The sequence below is a fragment of the Oncorhynchus keta genome, chromosome 4 (assembly GCF_023373465.1).
Source record: "Oncorhynchus keta strain PuntledgeMale-10-30-2019 chromosome 4, Oket_V2, whole genome shotgun sequence".
NCBI lineage: Eukaryota > Metazoa > Chordata > Actinopteri > Salmoniformes > Salmonidae > Oncorhynchus > Oncorhynchus keta.
In genome coordinates, this window is record NC_068424.1 from 46,754,335 (window position 1) to 46,768,964 (window position 14,630).

At 44.3% G+C, this 14,630-nt stretch overlaps 1 protein-coding gene across 3 annotated transcripts in view; it reads right to left on the minus strand.

Annotated features, from left to right (window-relative positions):
- LOC118384013 (A disintegrin and metalloproteinase with thrombospondin motifs 2-like) overlaps window positions 1–14,630 on the minus strand; it is a 212,830-nt gene that overhangs the window by 19,596 nt on the left and 178,604 nt on the right. For 2 of the 3 annotated variants that reach the window (XM_052507619.1, XM_052507629.1), the window contains exons 9-22: window positions 14,295–14,427; window positions 12,853–12,882; window positions 11,499–11,612; window positions 9,227–9,372; window positions 8,681–8,856; window positions 6,749–6,882; window positions 6,318–6,441; window positions 5,382–5,462; window positions 5,032–5,198; window positions 4,655–4,814; window positions 4,404–4,536; window positions 4,008–4,215; window positions 3,688–3,817; window positions 3,429–3,521 (exon numbers count right to left, since the gene is read on the minus strand). In XM_052507619.1, coding sequence (XP_052363579.1) covers window positions 3,429–3,521; window positions 3,688–3,817; window positions 4,008–4,215; window positions 4,404–4,536; window positions 4,655–4,814; window positions 5,032–5,198; window positions 5,382–5,462; window positions 6,318–6,441; window positions 6,749–6,882; window positions 8,681–8,856; window positions 9,227–9,372; window positions 11,499–11,612; window positions 12,853–12,882; window positions 14,295–14,427 — 1,829 coding nt within the window. The remainder of the gene's footprint in view (window positions 1–3,428; window positions 3,522–3,687; window positions 3,818–4,007; window positions 4,216–4,403; window positions 4,537–4,654; window positions 4,815–5,031; window positions 5,199–5,381; window positions 5,463–6,317; window positions 6,442–6,748; window positions 6,883–8,680; window positions 8,857–9,226; window positions 9,373–11,498; window positions 11,613–12,852; window positions 12,883–14,294; window positions 14,428–14,630) is intronic. The other variant, XM_052507632.1, reaches the window with a different exon arrangement.

Sequence of the window (14,630 nt, forward strand, 5' to 3'; positions counted from 1 at the left end):
GAACAGTAACCTGGCTCTGTTGTGTTGTGTTGTGATGCTGGAACAGTAACCTGGCTCTGTTGTGTTGTGGTGCTGGAACAGTAACCTGGCTCTGTTGTGTTGTGTTGTGATGCTGGAACAGTAACCTGGCTCTGTTGTGTTGTGTTGTGATGCTGGAACAGTAACCTGGCTCTGTTGTGTTGTGATGCTGGGACAGTAACCTGACTCTCTTGTGTTGTGTTGTGATGCTGGAACAGTAACCTGACTCTCTTGTGTTGTGTTGTGTTGTGATGCTGGGACAGTAACCTGACTCTCTTGTGTTGTGGTGTTGAAACAGCAGCCTGACCTCTTTCAGACCAAACTGACATTTTCTGACATCTCATCTATCTTCTTTATTAGTTTCAGATTAGAACCATCAATTTATGACATCAATATCACTCTGTAAATGTTTCTAATGCAGGATACGAGGGTGGATCTTATTTAATTGAGTCTTTCTTTATTACTTTCATGGCAATATCACGTTATAGGACAATGTTTAAGCCTTTGTAAAGTTGGATCAATCTGTGAGTTGAATTCCCCTGGAAGCTCGTTCTGCGCTCCTCCTCACACAAAGCCCAACCATCACAAACTCAGGAGGAGAGAGTGAGAGCGCTTTTTAAAATATTTTTTTTTATTTATACAACTTTGCAGTTGATAATGACAGGAACTGAAACAATGAGATGTACTCCCTCCTCAATATATAGATATATTATTTTCTTAAGAAAAATAAATCAACTGTATCGAAAGGTACAAGTTCACAGTCACTTTGGTAAAACACTTCATTACTTTGAAATCAACCAATCAATCAGTTTAGTTAATCAATTGATAGTAAGTCAAATTAATAAATTACATAAATTAATACATAGATTTGGATGTTAAATAAATACAATACAGAATTATCAATGATGAATGATGTAAAAACTGGAATGGCACGTTTAAGTGTCATATGAAACATTTACAAAACATGAACACATTTTTCCCTGATAAATCAAAGTGCATATAGACGCAGTGCACATAGTTCTTCTGAATGTTTCCCCGACGTCAATCCAACGTCAGCCCAACGTCAGCCAGCCCCACCCATCAGGCTAGTGAAGCCACGAAACAGTTACCCATAGTATAGAATATTATATATATATATTTTTTCCATAAGTAAGAAGATAACAGTCATGAACATTATTAAACACAGTCAACACCAATGTTATATACAGTATCGCACTGCAAGGTCTGGCATCATTGGCCTCCTACTGTCCGACTCCAGCACGAAACCTCAGATAGCTCGCTACATATTCACAACAGAAACATGTGATCACAATACAATGACAAGCCTGAAGTGTTTTTGTAGATGCCGTCGTCAGTGTGTCGATCGATACCCGTGGCCCTTTGTAAAACCGTAGGCCGGTGCTCAGACCAAGTTCCAAACCCTATGTTTGTTGTAGGTTCTGATGGTTTTCGTGTGAGTTTGCTTGTTGGTTTGAAGCTGCCTCTAAGTGAATAATACATGTTTTGATGAGTAAAGCCATCTCTTTCACAGATAAATGCCATTACATTCAATCCAAGATAAGGCATTGTTCATGTGTTTATTGTTCATCACAAAAGGAAAAAACTAAATTGGATGATTTTCAAATGAAGGTCTATGAGGTATTTCTGTATCAGAGTTGTATGTCTATGAGAAGCCTGCATGAAACACACACACTCACATACGCACACGCACACACAAGCATGCACAGACACGCATCAACATACACACACAGTCACTCATACACACACACACACAGTCTCACACAATCACCCACACACAGTCTCACACAATCACCCACACACAGTCTCACACAATCACCCACACACAGTCTCACACACACACAGTCTCACACACACACACACACACACACACACACACACACACACACACACACACACACACACACACACACACACACACACACACACACACACGCACACGCACACGCACACGCACACACACTATGAGCTCAAACGGCTAAGGGATGCAAATGCATGCATGACAAAAACGTGATCCTTTCCCGAAAGAAAATAACAAGCAACAGTAAACCACTTTATCCATCTGAGAAAATGGAGAGGCAACTAACTGACCAAGTCCTGCATAATATCGGTCTATACCCCCTTTCCTCCCTAAAACGTTCCTCTTTTTAAATATCAACTTCTGTGTTAATGTAAAATCAATTTAAAAAATACACATAACAGTCAAGGATCGAAGTGATCAATAGCAGTCCGTAGGATTAGGCAAATAAGCTACAGCTTATTCATGGTAAAACATTATTATTATTTATATTATTGTTACTCATATAGATTTTAGATGTGTATATATATATATATATATATATATAAATACAAATATATTTATAGATGTATTTGTTTTAAAGTTTGCAAGCACAAATAAGCTGCATTTATTGAACTTTAATATAACAGTCAAAGAGGATGGTTGATGAGGTGGTGAAATGGGAAGCAACCTCACATGGTAAAACTACCCTGTTTTTATTAGCATTTTACTCTTCTTCACTCTCGGCCTCTTCACCCAACAGCTCTGTGTACAATAATCCTAAAAAGTGTTTGTTTGTGTCAACTCCTGTCCCTGTGCTGAATTTCTGTCAGTCTGAGAATGGGACCTAGAACGAGATAAACCTTTGTTCTCATTCTAGAATGGAACCAGGATGTGAGATGAGCACTTTAGCAAAGATGTCCTCATTGTGACAAGATCACATTCACAATAAAGCTTTTTTAAACTTTTTTTTCTTTTTTCTTTTCATTATTTTCCACACTTGTCGCCCTCAAACGATGACGGCACGGTGACAAAAAAAATTGCACCCGCATCTCAGGAGTGTGAACCATGACGACTCGCAACTAGCTCGCGCAAAACATGGCCGCCAAACAGAGGGGCCTCTCATGACTCACCGGCTCAACCATGCCACTAAGAGCCGCCAATCAAACCTGCTTGTCTTTTTCCATTTCCACCTTCTCTTCAATGTTTAAATGTTTTTCTTTTTAGTTTTGACTGGCCAGCGGTTACAACACAATGCTCCACAAAGGAGAGAGAGAGAAAAGAGAAGAGAGAGACAGAGCAAGAGAGAACCAACCAACCAATCAGCACACAGGAGCCAGAGACCTCCCCCAATCAGAGCTGTCTCAGACACAGAGAGAGAGAGAGACACACACGCCCCAAAAGAGAAGCGAAAAGCTGGCGCTCGCTCGCGGGCGCGGCCACAGGCACGGACACGGGGGAGGGGTGGGGGGTGGTCAGGGGGTAAGCCTGCCCCCGGGACCCCTAGCCCAGGCCTGTTGCAGGGTGAAGAGGACAGAGAGAGAGGGCAAGGTCCAGGTCAGGACCGCCATGCACCGGAGGTTGGGCCCAGAGCTATAAAGGGATGGTTTTTTACGTGAGCTGTTCCTCTGGTAGGGCAAGTCTGGGTCAGGGCGGGACAGCCACTGGATCAGGATGTTGCCGTTCTTATTCAGGTCCGACGAGCCTCCTGGAGATTGAGAAAGGAGGGAATAATATCAGAGATGAAAATGAGTATGAGTTCATCAGGAGAGATTTATACTCCCCACTACCTATACTAAATTACTTCCAGTCACCGATTTCTTTAAATATTTTGTGTTGTGTATAGCGTAATGGGGCCAGGCCATAATACTTACTTGGACATGGCGCCAAGCGACAGATGCGGATGGTGTCTGGCTTGCTGTCCAGGCAGAGACCGATGGTGTTGTCACGCGTGTGACACAATGCCTGCCTCTGCTGTGTCCCATTGGCACACGTCACCGAGCACTGTGGTCACACGAGCATAGAAAGAGAGTGTGAGAATAGGCTATACACAACAACCTCCAACATCATAAACACACACACCTACACACACACAGACTCCATACCACACATCTACATGCATACAAACTAAATAATAAGCCCCTATGTATTCATCCACCAGTAACCCCCTCTACCCCCAGCCTCCCATCCTTACCTGTGACCAGGGCCCTACTCTCCACTGTGCAGGGCAGAGCTCTCTGTTGCAGGGCCTGCGTGCCTCAGGCCGGTCGTCATTGCAGTACTTGCTGTGAATGGAGCGCTTGTTGCCGTTGTCTAAGGGCTGAACACAGCGAACGGACCTCACCTGGTACCCTGTTTTACCGCACGTCTTACTGCATGGCTCCCACGGACCATCCTCCCAGCTACAAGGAACAAGAGAGAGTCAGAGGGAGGCACAGACAAAAACATACCTCAAGGCCTTGTTCCATTTCGGTCACTAGCACCTCTTTGGTGTTCACAGGTTCCGTGTAGGGACCAAGGAGTGACATTGAACAGCGGCCTACTTCTACGTAAACCTGAAAATGAACCACACAAACATATCCATACGTACATAGGCTGTGAGCACTCCTTCTGGTTGCAGTCTCTGCTGATGGCGCGAGGCTTCTTGATGTTCTCACAGTAGCGTCGGTGGACCATCTTACTGTCCGCTCTCCTTCTACAGCCGAACCGGGTATACTGCTTACCTTTTAAGGCCGGACACACACAAACATCTGTTAGGCAACGAGCTCCACATCCAAATCTCCTATCATGTTCCCCAGTCACCCGGTGTCTTCCTGTGCTAGTGGTGTCACTGTGAAATACCTCCCCCACAGGGCTTGGAGCAGAAGGACCATTTCTTCAGGGCCCACTCGTAGAAGGAGGTGTCATCCAGCAGCATGTTGTTCTCTATTGCAGACAGCAGGTCCATGTGGATGATGTACTTATAGGAAAGGGTCACCTTGGCATCTCCATGGGACTGCACCTGGACACGGGGAGACAACAGCACAATCATATTAGTTTAGGTCATATATATAAAGCAAATGTCAGGACTGGAAATGTCATAAACTCAATGCTGGCAGTGACGTAATTCTGAACCATCAAAATCAAGCTATAACAATCATATATGGTAAGGATTAAGTGTGTATTTTGTGACTTGTATGAGTGCTTGGGTGTGTGTGTGTGTGTGTGTGTGTGTGTACCATGATGAGGACTCCGTGTCTGAGTGGTCCGTTGGTCTGTAGTGTCTCCTTGTCATGGTCATTATTCATGTATTCCCACTCCACGCCCTTCTCTATGACCGCACGGGATTCTGGGAGGTCTCCCTCTGCATTCAGGAAGAACTGTCCTGATGCCTGGTTCTTCACCGCTGGGGAGGGAGGTGGAGTTATAAACTGGAATACTCACACTTACACACGCACACACACACACACACACACACACACACACACACACACACACACACACACACACACACACACACACACACACACACACACACACACACACACACACACACACACACACACACACACACACACACATTTTATACCTAGGATGTGTGCGGTTGGCTTAATCTCTTGGATTAGTAGGTGTCTCGCCCCTCGAGGGATTTCAAGTACTTTGAGGAAACCTGAAATGAAAACACTACATTACCCTGAGGTCCAGACACCCACAGAGAAGACATATTTTCAACTTTGTCAGGATAAATTTTCATTCAACTTTATTGTTCAAGGCTACACGGGGTACATTTCAAATACAAGTTTAACTGCTCTTAGTTTTGCCAGCCAGGGTCATCAACAGTCAATTCCAGGAAATGTATCAAAATGAGTTTTTTCCTTATTTCATCTGGATGATATTTATTTAATATGAGGTCATGGTATAGTGATTTCTGTACAGCACTTTGAGATATCGGCTGATGTACGAAGGGCTATATAAATAAAATTTGATTGATTGATTCACATCATCGTTGGGCGGTGATCCTGCTCATATGGTAATGCTTTGAACAGGACATGATTCTAGCCAGGGCCAATGTCCACAAAGCGTCTGATTAGGAGTGCTGATCTGTCCATACAATATCATTCATTATGATCTAAAATAGCGAAACTGATCCTAGATCAGCACTCCTACACTGAGGATTTGTTGATAAGGGCCAAGATTATTATCTCCATGTGACCAGTAGAAGGGGCTCTTTAGTTAGCTATCCAGTGAAGTTGTGACCACTTCATCAGAATAGGACTCAGGCCAGGAAAACAACCTCATCTATCTCACTTCCTGCACTGTTTTCATGCTCTTTCATGTTCCATGGTCTGACAACTCACTTACATATTACCTTATTGGTCTCAGTCTGCCACAGTGGTGTGTGTGTGTGTGTGTGTGTGTGTGTGTGTGTGTGTGTGTGTGTGTGTGTGTGTGTGTGTGTGTGTGTGCGTGTGCGTGTGCGCACGTGTGTGTGTGTGTGCGTGCGTGTGTGTGCGTGTGTGTGTACCTTGTTTCTTGGCACTGCGAGTGAAATTGCCCTTGATGATCTTGCAGCTGGAGTTGTCTCCTCCACAGACGCCACATTTGTCCTCCTGTTGGGAGGACCCTACCACGCTGTCACAGCCTACTTTCTGCAACACGCAGGCACACACACACACACACACACACACACACACACACACACACACACACACACACACACACACACACACACACACACACACACACACACACACACACACACACACACACACACACACACACACACACACACACACACACACACACACGCTAGAGTATTATGGACACACACAAAGTTATGAACACTGACACACACTTCACACAGTTGCAGACAGTCACGCACACACATAATTAGGGTTGCAATATTTTTTGCAAACCTACATATATTTGACAACATTTATGGACACACACACTGACCTCACAGTCCCCGCGCACACACACGCTGTAGGGGTCTTTATATGAGCAGCGCGTGCCGTCTTGGACCAGCCTCTGCATGTTGATCTTGTCTCGGGTCTCCGTGGACTGGCAATGCAGGTGGCAGCGCTGCTTAGCTGCACAACCCATACACACACGTTACAACACTTGATTTACATCCATCGCTAGTAGAACAGAACCACACAGGAACATTGTCTTAAGACACAGAGCCCTAATTGTGCCAAGCTTCACCTCTATTTTCCATGTTCTCCTGCAGTTTGAGTGTGTATGCAATGTGATTATGTCTGACAGTATTACAGAACAGGCTGTGAAGGCGATCTGGATTTATACTGTATAGGTGAATCCCAGTCTGCAGAGAAAACATGAAAGTGGAGGGGGAGGTTAAAAGAAGTACGAGCCAAACCCAGCATATATCCCTTACAATAAGGACACAGCTCAGAGTTATTTACCCTTTGTGTGGGCAATGGAGGATCTCTGTCTAGCCTGTATGTGTTTATGTAATCTCCCGGCTATGCAATAGCTATAAAGTCTGTCATGCAAGATTGGTATTTAAGTGGATTTGAATGTTCATTGTGTATGTAAACTTGCTGCAAAACAAATTGCCCAAGGATTGACTCAACTATGTAAACCACAGAATCCCTATATGATTTACATTTTACAGACGCTCTTATCCAGAGTGACTGCATACATTTTTGTACTGGTCCCCCATGGGAACGGAACCCTGGCATTGCAAGCACCATGGTCTACCAACTGAGCCACACGGGATCTGATCTGAGATGACTCGAACTATGTCTTCAGTATGCAATGTTCCAAATGCACTGTGATGACCTTACTGATATTACATAGTATTAGAAACACTCAGATTGGGAGTTGAGTACTCATTGACTCATGCCGATACACAGTCCGTCACTCCCTCACTCCTCCAGCCAGAGCCCCCAGAGAGGGGGCCGATGCCACAGATCATCCCAGAGGGAGAGAGAGTTCTCTGGGTGAGATTACCCTTACCAGCTGGACTCTGGATGACCAAAGCAGCTGGAACAATCAATGCTTGTAGAAAGTGTTTTTTTTAAACTGTAGAGCAATGTTACGAGGATGTTTGTGGCTAAAAACACAACATTGACAGTATTTTACAACAGGTGTAATTAATTATTCGATTTCGAGCAAAGTCTAGATTTTCATACAGACTCACTCTAGTTCTCTGACACTATCTCTAAACCCTGGAGATGAAAACACACTAATGGAATTCATTCTAACTTCTCTCCTTACCTCTCCTTTCCCCCCTTATCTATCTTCCCCTCTCTCTCTCCCCTCTCCCGCAAGTACTTGAGACAATGTGGAGAAAAGTATTTAGCATGGGGACTGGATCTGCAAGGCTCGCAAACGCTTTAAACTCATACTCACACATATAGATGAGGTAAGGGCGTTTTGTTTTGAGATGGCGATAAAAAAGGGATGTTATGGGGATCCCATTCTGGGTTCTGATGGTTTAAACACATACAGTATGACTATGTTCTGTGAGTCACAACAGCTGACGAGCTGAGAAAAGAGGGAGGGAGGGGGGATGGGAGGAAGAGCGACCAACACACTGACTAAGACTGACCGGCGCACCAAACAACACACAGAATAACACACCTACCGACCGACCGACACACAGACAGACAGGCTAAAAAAGAGCTTAGATGATTAAGTTGAGTGAGATAGGTTAGAGATAGAAGAGAGCGTTTTTTAAAAGGGGTTCGAGAAAGGGGTTGCCGTTTTAGAATGGTTCAAAGGCAAGGGTTCTGTTTTTTAAGATGGGTGCTCCCCCCCCCCAAAACACTCACAGAACATCTTCCCAATCTGCCTCCACACAAGAGGAGCTGACTTATGTCCCACAACCCACCATTTCAGGAAGTCTGTGTGTAGGCTACTTACGTTCCGTGTGTTCATAAGGCAGCCAGTGGTGCTTGTTGTTGTGGAACTCAAACTCAGGGTCCAAGCTACGGCACTGCTCCTCCCTGAAGTCACTGTACAGCTCCTCACACTCCTGGCTGTTACACAGCTGGAACTGGTGGTTAGTCCCCAGACAGGTACGGCCTCCGTTAGCAGGTCTGGAGACAACAGTGACATTTTTTATTTAACCAGTCATGTCAGTAAGAACAAATTCTTATTTACAATGACGGCCTACCCCGGCCAAACCTGGACCACCCTGGGCCAATTGTGCCCCGCCCTATGGGACTCCCAACTACGGCCGGTTGTGATACAGCCTGGAAATCAAACCAGGATCTGTAGTGACACCTCCAGCACTGAGATGCAGTGCCTTAGACCGCTGTGCCACTCAGGAGCCCATTCAATTGGTAAATGTGAACAGTGAATATGTTCTGTTCTGTTAGGACAAGCTCTAACGCTCTTGAACCATGATACTATGCAAGCATTGCTAGGTAGATTTGTCAGTATTTAGGGTTAAAAAAAATACCGTACCTGGGGTTGTTGCATTCACGGGTTCTAAACTGCACCCCTCCTCCACAGGTACGAGTACAGGACCCAAACTGGCTCCACATGTCCCACCCACCATCCTGCTTTATCATGTCAATGGTCAGCCAGATACAGTGACCTTTGAAGCAGTGCTGTGATAGGACAAGAGAGGGGAAGAAACTGTAGGATGGTATTATTTTTACCATTAGGGTGGTGTGTGTGTGTGTGTGTGTGTGTGTGTGTGTGTGTGTGTGTGTGTGTGTGTGTGTGTGTGTGTGTGTGTGTGTGTGTGTGTGTGTGTGTGTGTGTGTGTGTGTGTGTGTGTGTGTGTGTGTGTGTGTGTGTGTGTGTGTGTGTGTGTGTACAGTACCAGTCAAAGGTTTGGACACACCTCCTCATTCAAGGGTGTTTATTTATTTTGTACTATTTTCTACATTGTAGAATAATAGTGAAGACATCAAATCTATGAACTAACACATGTGGAATCATATAGTAACCAAAAAAGTGTTAAACTAATCTAAATGAATTTATATTTTAGATTCTTCAATGTAGCCACCTTTTGCCTTGATGACAGCTTTGCACAGTCTTGGCATTCCCTCAATTAGCTTCACCTGGAAAGCTTTTCCAACAGTCTTGAAGGAGTTCCCACATGCTGAGGCTGCTTTTCCTTCACTCTGCGGTCCAACTCATCTCAAACCATCTCTATTGGTTTGTGATTGGGTGACTGTGGAGGGCAGGTCATCTGATGCAGCACTCTATCACTCTCCTTCTTGGTAAAATTGCCCTTACACAGCCTGGAGGTGTGTTGGGTCATTGTCTTGTTGAAAAACAAATGGTAGTCCCACTAAGTGGCAGGTAGCCTAGTGGTTAGCGTGTTGGGCCGATAACTGAAAGGTTGCTAGATCGAATCAATGAGCTGACAGATTAAAAACTTGTCATTCTGCCCCTGAGCAAGGCAGTTAACCCACTGTTCTTAGGCTATCAATGTAAATAATAATTTGTAATTAACTGACTTCCCTAGTTAAATAAAAACTAATAAAAGTACAAACCAGATGGTGTGGTGTATTGCTGCAGAATACTGTGGTAGCCATGCTTGAATTCACCATTACACCTCTTCCATGCTTCATGCTGGGAACCACATCTACGAGATCATCCACTCACCTACTCTGCATCTCCCAAAGAACCAAAAATCTTAAATTATGACTCATCAGACCAAAGGACAGATTTCTACCGGTCTAATGTTCTTGGCCCAAGCAACTCTCATCTTCTTATTGGTGTCCTTTAGTAGTAGTTTCTTGGCAGCAAAATCGACCATGAAGGCCTGATTCACGCAGTCTCCTCTGAACAGTTGATGTTGAGAAGTGTCTGTTACTTGAACTCTGTAAAGCATTTATGTGTGTCACACCCTGACCTTAGATAGCCTTTTTATGTCTCTATTTGGTTTGGTCAGGGTGTGATTTGGGTGGGCATTCTATGTTCTGTTTTCTATGTTTTTGTATTTCTATGTTTTGGCCAGGTATGGTTCTCAATCAGGGACAGATGTCTATCGTTGTCTCTGATTGGGAATCATACTTAGGTAGCCTTTTCCCTTTTGTCATTGTGGGAAGTTGTCTTTGTTAGGGGCACTATAGCCCTTGTCAGCGTCAAGGTCGTTTCCTTGATTTCTTGTTTTATTGGCGACATTTGACTAAATAAAAGAAAATGTACGCTCACCACACTGCACCTTGATCTTCCTTGAACGATGACCGTGAAAATGTGGGCTGCAATCTGAGGTGCAGTTAACTCTAATGAACTTATCCTCTGCAGCAGAGGTTTCTCTGGGTATTCCTTTCCTGTGGCGGTACTCATGAGAGCCAGTTCCATCAAAGTGCTTCATGGTTTTTGTGACTGCACTTAAAGAAAGTTCTTGACATTTTCCGGATTGACTGACCTTCGAGTTTTAAAGTAATGATGGACTGTTGTTTATCTTTGCTTATTTGATCTGTTTTTGCCATAATATGAACTTGGTCTTTTACCAAATAGGGCTATCTTCTGTATACCACCCCTACCTTATATCACAACACAACTGATTGGCTCAAATGCATTAAGAAGGAATGACATTTCACAAATGAACTTTTAACAAGGCAAACCTGCTAATTGATATGCATTCCAGTTGACTACCTCATGAAGCTGCTTGAGAGAATGCCAAGAGTGTGTAGAAAATTTTAAAAATAAAGAAAAACCCTTGAATGAGTAACGGTGTCCAAACTTTTGACTGGTACTGTGTGCGTGTGTGTACCTTCCCATCCCCACACATGGTGCCATCGATGGGTGGTCCTTTCTTGGTCTTGCAAAAGAAGGGGTTGTCAGGGTGGCTGCACCACAGCTGTTTGCAGGGGTCAAACGTCCGGTACTGCAATGGACAGACAGAGAAGACTCCTCACACACACATCCTCTCACATTATACACACACAGCCAGTAACTGGGTCTTTACCGAAAACATATAGTATCACCAGACAAGGCAGGTGACTTGCAACAGGTCACTCTTTCTCGTATACAGACACCGAGACACTGGGAGTAGCTAACATCACAGAACATTCCAGAAATCACCTCAGACCTACTACACCAGAGAGAACAGATCAATTGGACCATTGACTGTACTGCACATGTACAAGAAAATATACAAAACCTCAACATCTATAAGGGTCCAGACGGCAGTGTACTGTAGTAGTCCTTCACTGTTTCACTGTTACAACAACACGGCTGTACAGGAGGTCAAAGAGCATGCAGACAAAACCAAAGAGGATGAGGAGAGAGAGACTCTGACTGAGAGAACCTGCAGGTCTGTGGGGTCAGAGAGGAGGGCAGGGAGAGCAGAATGTGATGGGTAAGAGGTCAACTGTCAATTGTTGCCCCACAGAGTAGGATAATGTTGTCTTTATTCAGTTTTACGTTCCATGGCTCTAATGGGGACAGTTAACTAATAGTTGTAATCATTTCTAAATGGAGTCTCTACTTCTTCTGTCTTTCACCTGTTTCCCCCTCTGTCCCCCGTTCCACAATAACAAAGCCGACCCAGACTCTCTACCCAGAATGACCTCAGGTGACCCCTACAGTTGAGCCCACAACAGGGTCAAAGGTCAGCCTGCGGTTGGCACTGATGACATCAGCCTGGTAGGCTGGCACGCGACACTGCAGGATCCTAAACCTGATCATAGGAAAGCAGCTCTCGCACCAGGCGTTTCTTTCTGCCTGGAAAGGACTTCTCTTTCTCTTTCTTCCCATCCCTTTTCCAATATCTTTGCCAATATCGCTTTCCGAATGGCCAAATAGTGACACATAGATTTACAGTGAAAGGCGCTGTGTGTGTGAGTGTGTGTGTGTGTCAGTGTTGAGCTCATTTGCTATGGTTCACTTTTTCTGGCTAGCTGTCTGGGAGAAATCCAGAACTCTTTTCCTTTTTGGCACTAAATGAAAACTAAAAAAGTGTATGTTTAGAATTCTGCAGAACACATGCCAGTCACGATCATGTGACGATGGGCAGAACGAAAGAACGGAAGATAAACAAGTAACGATGACAACCATACTGATAATCAGAAGAAAAAGAAAGTGGCCACATCGCTCCGAGGGGGAGGATAGGGGGGTAACCTTACCTGTGTTCCAGCCTGGCCCACCTTTTGCAGCTAAAGGAATGAATGGTTTGACAAGAGAATAAAGGGTAATCTAGCAACGAGTGCAAAGCCCTGCAAAGAGTAGGTCAGCTCAACTCTCATCTCTCAATCACAAAACAGCTCCCGAGATACAAAGATAAGATCTTCAGTCAGTGTCAAGATGCCTTGAGGGACAGACCTATTCAAGTCGGGACTTACATGGAGCGTAACAAACATTAGGACCACCTTCCTAATATTGAGTTGCACCCCCCTTTTTGCCCTCAGCATAGCCTCAATTTGTCTGAGCATAGACTCTGCAAGGTGTTGAAAGCATTCCACAGGGATTCTTGACTCCTTTGCTTCCCACAGTTGTGCCAAGTTGGCTGGATGTCCTTTGGGAGGTGGACCATTCTTGATGCACACGGTACACTGTTGAGAGTGGAAAACCCAGCATCGTTGCAGTTCTTGACACAAACTGGTGGGACTGGCAGCTACTACCATACCCCGTTCAAAGTCTTGCCCATTCACCCTCTGGCTGGAAAATATACACAATCCATGTCTCCATTGTCTCAAGGCATAAAAATCCTTCTTTAGTCTCCTCCCCTTCATCTACACTGATTGAGGTGGATATAACAGATAAGGGATCAGAGCTGTCCCTTGGATTCACCTGGTCAGTCTATGTCGTGGAAAGAGCAGGTGTTCATAATGTTTTGTATACTCAGTCTATGTCATGGAAAGAGCAGGTGTTCATAATGTTTTGTATACTCAGTCTATGTCATGGAAAGAGCAGGTGTTCATAATGTTTTGTATACTCAGTCTATGTCGTGGAAAGAGCAGGTGTTCATAATGTTTTGTATACTCAGTCTATGTCATGGAAAGAGCAGGTGTTCATAATGTTTTGTACACTCAGTCTATGTCGTGGAAAGAGCAGGTGTTCATAATGTTTTGTATACTCAGTCTATGTCGTGGAAAGAGCAGGTGTTCATAATGTTTTGTATACTCAGTCTATGTCGTGGAAAGAGCAGGTGTTCATAATGTTTTGTATACTCAGTCTATGTCGTGGAAAGAGCAGGTGTTCATAATGTTTGGTATACTCAGTCTATGTCGTGGAAAGAGCAGGTGTTCATAATGTTTGGTATACTCAGTCTATGTCGTGGAAAGAGCAGGTGTTCATAATGTTTTGTTCACTCAGTGTATGTCAGTAGGGAATTCAGTGAGGAGTGGGGACTTATTTTACTGCGGTGTGGATGTTATCCATGTAACCCTGCTCATCACGGTATCATTGGGGACTGAAGTGTGAAGTGGATGGCTTTTCAACTGCTGGCACCACTACAGTGGGTACTTGTTATTGTGGTAACATATATGAATCTAGTATGTATACATTAGTATAAGCAATAGTTAGTGCATATGTTAGTATACCACTCGTTCCTTTGGAGAGTTCTTACCGCGGTGCACATCATGTAGCCCACGCCGAAGTCGAAGCGACACTGTTCGTTCATGGAGTAGTGCAGACCAGGAAGTCTGGGCAGGGACGGCCAGTTATGTTCGTAGGGGTCATCACGAAGACATTCGTAGGATCTGGGTCAAACGAGACATTGTGACCTAACAGTGTTGTCACATTCATTTCAGGTTTTATATTCAGTGAATTAAAACAGAGTAGCCACGATTCTATTGAAATGTTTTTTTTTTTTTAACTTTGTTTGGAACAATAGTCGCAGAAAAATGTTCAGGACCCTTCCTCAGGCTGCATGATTATTTTTGATGTGGGAGAATGTAATAGT